Below are 7,264 nucleotides of genomic sequence, written 5' to 3'. Positions count from 1 at the left end.
AATGGCAAATTTAAATATAGTCCCAAGTTCAAGATGTCTCTTTTAAGTACCAGTTTAGAAACAGAACTAAGAAAAAAAAAAAATTGTACTAAGTGAATCACTGCTATAGCAACTGAATTGCATTTGCTCTTGAGAGTAAATATCAGGGTCGGAGCCAGGTCAGCGATCTGCAGCGCAGCAAGAGTTTGCTTTGGGCGAAAGCTGGCGCACCTCATCTTTGTGTCTGGTAGGAACATGGAAACAAGGTATTTTGAAAGTGTGATGAGCAAACATCACAGTTTCAAGAACTCTCTTAATGATGTAAAGATGGGAACCTTGGTTGATCTGGGAGTCATTAAGCCATTGAGGTTGATAGTCTCCACGAAGTCACAGGAGTTGTGTTGGTCAAACAATAGACTCTTTCTCCGCTAACATCGGGTGTCATAATTTTGAAATCTTTATGTTAAAGATAAATTTATTCCGAAGAAAGACGCCCTGCTCAAGAATTACCACTGCTTCCATAATTTCAGAGTAGAAAACCAGATGATAAATCAGCATTCTCTGCCATTGCCAAACTGGTAAGATAGAGCCTTAGCCAAATACGAGCTCTGATTGACAGACCACCGAGGTTGCCATTAAAAAAAAAAAAACAAAACCCAAAACCAAGCAAAACAAAAACACCTCTGAGGACAATCAAAATATTAATTAATTTAGGCAAATAACAGATGAAACCGAAAACATTCTAAACACTTACTTTCTGGAGGCTTTTTTAAAAAAGTGTCTTATACTTAGTAACTATTAATTTGTAGATCAAACACTTGATACTTTGGCAAATAGTTTATTCAATACTTTGTAAAGTCCTACCCGTACGCGTGTCAGCGCTGTGGGCAATTGATGCTAAGAAATTGGATTTCATTTCTAGGAAAGAAAGAAAATAGTAGGAGATGATTTTTGCTCTGCAGAGTACCCACTACTTCATATTGCTTCCAGAACTCAGTAGAAATAGACATCTGTACACATTTCCCAGGGTCTGGGGACTTGCGTGGACTATGGAGTATTCTATGGAGAATGCTGTGGGGCTTTGCACCATTCTCCTACCGGTGGCCGCCATATTTGGCCACCCAGTCTGTCCTTCCGTGCACTGAGGGAACCGGCTGCACGCGGTTCACAATGTTAAGATTCTTGGCCGTAGGATTGTAAGTAGGTCCTGAAAACGGCCCCCGACCGGGTTTTGTGTTCCAGGTGTATTCTGGAAGAAATCAGAATTGGAAGTTAGAACTTTATTCATTGGATTGTCAAATTGAAAATAAGGCAGTTTAAATCTTTTCATTTCATGGGGGAGTTTTGAATTTATCTTTAAAAGATTAGTTCTGTGGTCTCTAAGGGTTTTTTTGTTTTTTTGTTTTGTTTTTTTAATAGTAAAACGCAAAATTCTAGTGTGGTGTGATGTTGATAGAGAATTCTCAGTAGCTCAAGGGCCAGTGTTTCTGGTTTACAGTTCTGACTACTGCTGCTGCTTTTGTGGTTTCACTCAAATGCCTATCACACTTAGGTTGGCAACATGAATTAGGATGACCAAGAAAATTCTTGGTTCAGGTTGAACAGGCAATAACCCACAGTGTTATTAGTGACTTTGTAAAATCACACAGTGGTTGCATCTGAATAATACTCGAGCGTAATACCCACTATGGAAACTTTATTTGTAATTGTGAATCCTATAAAGCTTGGGCTTCATGGAGCTCCACAGATGGGATCCCATAGTAGATTTCTTTTAACCATGAAAATGTGGTTTTTAGAAGCAAGAAACTTCCTTTTTTTTAATTGGGAAAATGAAGGGCGATAGCAGAATTCCTTTAAAAGGTGAGCCAGTCCTAAGATCCCAAACCGTTCATCGTAGGGTCTGCTTTATTCATAAATTTGGCTGATTAAATATTTGTGAAATTTTGACTTGTTAAATATTTGTTATCTGAACAGTTTACAAGCTAGAATTGCTTAAACATCTCAAATGACAGAGCAGTAAATCATTTTGCAGAGAACTTTAATCTCTTCTCCAGTCCTTCCTTCGCCTGCCCTCACTTCATATTTACGGCTGAGCATCATAGATGTTCTATCTGAAGAGGGATGTTTGATCCTTCAATTTGGGATTTAAGTATCGTTTCACACTGTGTGGTGGCTGACACTCTTGGATTAAACTAAGTGTCAATTTTGAGACGAGTCTGACCATTTTGTACACTGAACACTACCCATACTGTATTCACTTGCATGGTTTCCCTGTTTTGTTTTGTTTTTGTTTTCTTAAACTTTCTCTGTAAAACTGGGAGTGGAGGGGAAATTATGGGAGCACGTGGGTCTGCCGCTGACCTCAGCTTAATGGGAATAAAGCATTAAGTGAGGAACTGCCCTGGGGATAATCACCTGGTCCTATCATCCTGCCCTTACCAGGTTTAAAATTCTCCAGGTTCAAGCTGATAGAAAGCAACCTGACAAGGTGGGGTAATAGCCAGTTAACCCTGAACTGTGAAGGAAGAACTGGTTAAACAGTTAACCAGGTTTTCCAGGAACAGCCCTTTTGTTCTATCCCACAGGAGTGTGGACACACACCAGTCTGTTAAATTTGTGAGCCCACACGGAAGGCTGCAGACCTAATGGGCCTGTGGCTGGAGGAGAGAGCAGGTGAGAGGGAGGGAGTGGAGCGAGGAGGAGAGAGAGGCAGAGAGTCCCCTGGTGAGTGACTTCAGAGACGGGAGAGGGGACAGGAGAGGGGACGCAGTCTTCAGCTAACAGTTGGGCGAGCCTCTGGTGTGGCAACATGAGGGATTTGGGGAGTAACGGAACTTTTTTCCCAGCTCATGACCGAGCTACGTCAGGTCCTGAATGCATTTGAGGGAAACCATGTCCAGGAAAACATTTTTAAAACTGCTGAAGAGGGAATCATTTTGCCAAGATTTCCTTTCTGGGAAATAATAATTTCAGGACCCAAGCACCCTTGGTGAAGAACTCAGCAGCTGCCAGGCAAGAAACACTTTTGTGTCAGCCGGACCTTGCCCCGCACCTCCTTAGTGGGGCAGGCAGCCCTCTCACGCTTGCTGTGCCCTCTTTTTAAAAACAGCACGTGTCCTATCAAGGGCATTTAACTTCCTGCAGAAAATATTTGCCAAAGGAAAGATGTTTGCCTGTGATCCGTGCCCTGATTATGTAACCTTTAGCAAGAAATAAAACCCGTGTAAAATGAAGACCGTAATAATAGTACCTTCTGGAGTAGAGTTAATGAACATAGCTCACTTAGAACAGGGCCCTCCCTGCCCTTGCAAAGGGCGGCCGGCCGTGTAGGGAAGAAGTCACTCCTCAAAGTCCTTGTTACCACAAGGCAGGGAGTCGGGGAGGAGGTGTTGGGAAGTTTGGGGTGAGAGATTACATGGGGAAGCTGGAAGAAATTAATTCGATTTTTCTTCTCTAATCCTGGGGGCGAGGCTGGGGAAGAGTAGAGAGGAAGGCTATGAGAGAAGGGGAAATAGTCGAGGAAATACGGTAATGACCTGGTTTTATTCTTTTGTGGGAAACTCTCACACCAGTGGGTACTGAAAGACACATCTCTTACAGAACAGTGTTTTCCTAAGGATTGGCATTGACCACTTGAGGATGATTAATATTTACTTCTTTTTTTTACCTTTCCTCCTATCACCATCTGTAGGAACATCTGATGAGCAGAGGAAATGAAGAGATGAAAAGTTATGAGAAAGCATTTACTTAAAAAAAAAAGAAAAGAAAACAGGAACATGCATGCTAATCTGACAGAATGCTTAATATACAAAGGCCTTCAATATCTTACAAAAATCGTTTTCTAAAATGCCCACTTTCACTTTCTAAGAGCAGACACTTAGATAACAAACCAGTTTGAAACATTTTGATTTTCTCCTCTTCTAAAAATTGCTACTAAGCCCTGGCTGCTGACTCACTGTCAGGCTGGCTTAAAATACCTGAGGCTTCAAAAAAAAAAAAAAAAAAAAAATCACTTGCTGTGTATAATGTGTTTACTTACATATTTTGTTTCAGCAGAGAGATAATGAAGCGATGCTTTTCACAGATAAGGTAACTAAGTACTGTTTGAGCAGTGCTACCGTGGTCCGAAATCATAAATTACAGAAGTCCCGTGCTTCTCGCGGTTTTAGCTCCAACAGCGCGAACTTTAGAGGTTGGACTTCAGAGAACTTTAGAGTGTGAACTCTAACCAGGAGTTTGAAGTTCGGAGGGAATTTATACAACTCCCTATCTTCCCAAACTTCTGACTGTCTGCCTTAATGTGTATTTTAAGTGCCTTCCTGAGGACTTCTATTTTAGAGTCGTTTTGAGAGCCTTCATAGTCAGACCTGGTCAAGCTCAAGTACAGAATCACCACCACGCCACCGCAGGGCACACAGCCTACTTGGTCATAACCGGAGGGCGGGGGCATAAGCCAAGCCTCCACCATCTACTACCGGTGCAAAGCCAGAGCCAGGGTGGGAAAGTTCTGCCACGGCTCCCTTCACTCTGCACGGGAACTGCCTGTGGAGTGATACACGAACAGCATCTCCGTGTTTATGAAGCCCCCACCCTGTGCCAGGTACCGACCGGGTGGGCAGCTCTGAAAAATGCACCTTCTTTACATCCCGTTGGGTCACACAGCATGTTCTCGAATTTCACAAACCGGCTCCTCTCCCAGCTCCACCACTTAGGAGCTGGGTGACCCTCGGCCAATTACTTGATGTCACTTTCCTCCTCTGTAAAAGGTCTACCTCATCCAGTCTTGTGCAGGTTCAGTAGCATAATCCGTATGCCTTGCAAGTCACCACTTTGTTAAAGGCAGCTCTTACAAGAGACTCGCAGACCGCACCTTCAGAAGAAGGGGCATTTTGCCAAAAATCATTAGAACTGTGTTAACAAGGTGAGTGAGACTAATTTAAAAGTCTCCGCTTGGGCAAAGTGTAGAAACTTAGAAAAAGCTCCTTTCTGGTCAGAAATCTTAAAAAATCTAAAGTTCTTACCTGTCGTTGTTGCACCAAGAGGTGCTAAGTGTATCCTCTGGCCAGCTGACCCCACTTCTTTTTTGAGAAAGGAAGGAATGTATCCTGACTGATTGTAAGTAGCATAACTTCCAAGACTTCCTAGTGATGTATCATAAAGTTTCATAGTCAGAAGGTGAAAATTTTAAAGCACCCGAGAGTAACTTGAATACTACACGCCTACTAATTCTAGATTCTATTTTTTGAGGACTGACTCTATTTCAAGCACTGTACTATGGCTTTAGAGACCATCCTATTCAGTCCGTATAACAACCCTTTGGGAGGTATATTTTACCCACACCTTGTGGCTCTCAGAACTTGCTTAAATTATCACGGTAAGTGACCAGGTTAGAATGTGAACCCAAGGCTGTTTGCCCTGAACACACCAGGTTTTTTTTTTTTTTTATGACTCCACTCTTACCCTGAGAGTATGTCTCCTGCCAGGAAGCCCCCATCCCTGCACTGCTTTCTGTGCTTTGTCTTCGTTCTGTAAAATCACTATCATGACCGCACCTACTCTCATAGGGTTGTTGTAGGGATTGAATGAGATGTAGGCAAAGCACTTAGCATAGAATCCGGTGTTCAATAAACGTCAGCTGTCATTATCGTCATCCTCATCGCTATTAGTGAATGATCAACCTGGGGGCAGTAGAGTGAGGGGCCGAAGGAGGGAAATGTAGAGGCAGAAGACAGGAGGTCATTGCCATAGCTGAAATGAGTAAGTATGAGGACCTGAATTCAGGGAGTCACAGAGGCAATGCAGAAGAGAACGGCGTGGGTATATGGGGTAGGAGGGGGAGGGAAAGAGGAATATAAACCCCTAAGTTTGTATCTTAGGTGACTAACAACAGCAGTACAGGAGAATCAGGTTTGTTGGAAAGACATGATGGCCATGGGATATTTGAGTTGAGTTGTAGTGTTGAGCAGGCCTGGAGATTTGGAATTATCAAGCTATGGCAATTATGGGCCATGCGCTTGGAGGAGCCAGCTCAGAGGGACCGTGGATGTGCAAAGATCCAGAATGGAACCCCAGGGAGCACCAGCATTGAGGGAAAGGACAGAAAAGGACCCCGTGGAGAAGAGGGAGTAGGGAGGGTAGGTGATGGGAGGAGCAGGGTCTGAATAGCCAAGAGGATACAGTGTGCAGAGAGAGGAGGGAGGCCAGAGAGGCAGAGGTCTGATGGGATTTGCACCACCCTTGGAATCTGGCCACTAGGATAACGTCAGGACCTGGCAGGAGCTGTTTCAGTGGCCTGAAGCCATCTGAGGACAAAGGACAGTGAGCTGAAGAGCAAACTGGAAATAAGGGAAGAAATGGATGTAATTTCTCCTTCGAGAGCCTAGCCGTGCAGGAGAGGAGACAGGTGTGTCAGCAAGGAGGTGAAACGGGGCTCAGATCGTGGTGGTGGTTTCAAGAACTGCTTGCTTGGCAGCTATGACTGAAGCATTTTTCACAGTGTTACTTGTTCGCAAGTCTGGACTCTGAACTTCTCGTCCCTGAGTCTGTCACAGTGCTGTGCATAGTAGGCTCCCAGTAAGTGTCTGCTCTTGAACCAACAAACGTCAAACAGCAGCGTCGTCGCAGAAATGGGATTTTACACAGTGAGCACGTTACCAGCTTATACAGTTTTAACGCTACTGAATATAAGCATGATCGCCTCCCTCGAGTGCCCATTCAGAATCAGCAGTCAGCCCTCTACTTTGAAAGATTTTTGAAAGAAAGTTCAAGGCAGTGATCACGTTCAGCAGCAGCTTCAGAACATTGCTCTTGGTCTCATCCTTCTCACCAGAGCAGACACTTACTAAATGCTTACTGTGACAAAAATCCCAGGTATGGTTATATAATAATACATTGGTAAATATTATTTCCTCCATTTTGTAGGTGGGGAAACCGACGTAGGGAGCCTAAGGAACTGGTCCACAGTCACAAGGCCTACTGAGTGATAGTATGGGGATATGCCAGATTCTAAAAGTTGTGTGCCGAATAGTTAATAGGCTGCATCTTACTATTACAAGAAGAAGTTGCTACGGAAAAATGCACAGAAAAAGAAATTTTCTTAAATTACTTTGGCTACGGAGTTTTGAAGTGCCTTGTGAGCTGCAAATCTTTAGGCTGGAGTCCATAGCACTGTTTATACCAGCGACCTTGAACCCCTAGGAAATCTACCATTTCCATTAACCTGGTTAGTTTTTAATTTTAAATGATTGTTAACGCTTCAAAAATGAGTTTCAGAACTTAAAAAAAA

General features: G+C 43.4%; 1 protein-coding gene across 9 annotated transcripts in view; it reads right to left on the bottom strand.

The window, feature by feature from the left end:
- Positions 1–801: 801 nt before the first annotated feature.
- MAK (male germ cell associated kinase) overlaps positions 802–7,264 on the bottom strand; it is a 55,491-nt gene continuing 49,028 nt past the window's right edge. For 7 of the 9 annotated variants that reach the window (XM_042985725.1, XM_015534687.2, XM_042985729.1 and 4 more), the window contains 2 exons: positions 5,001–5,120; positions 802–1,228 (listed from right to left, as the gene is read on the bottom strand). In XM_042985725.1, coding sequence (XP_042841659.1) covers positions 1,074–1,228; positions 5,001–5,120 — 275 coding nt within the window. In that variant the 3' untranslated portion in view covers positions 802–1,073. Of the gene's footprint in view, positions 1,229–3,515; positions 3,677–5,000; positions 5,121–7,264 lie in introns of all 9 variants that reach the window. The other 2 variants (XR_006217489.1, XM_042985731.1) reach the window with 2 other exon arrangements.

Source organism: Panthera tigris, chromosome B2 (genome assembly GCF_018350195.1).
Source record: "Panthera tigris isolate Pti1 chromosome B2, P.tigris_Pti1_mat1.1, whole genome shotgun sequence".
In the NCBI taxonomy this organism is placed as follows: domain Eukaryota; kingdom Metazoa; phylum Chordata; class Mammalia; order Carnivora; family Felidae; genus Panthera; species Panthera tigris.
Note: the sequence above shows the minus strand (reverse complement) of the source record. Positions and strands in the feature narration are given on the sequence as shown.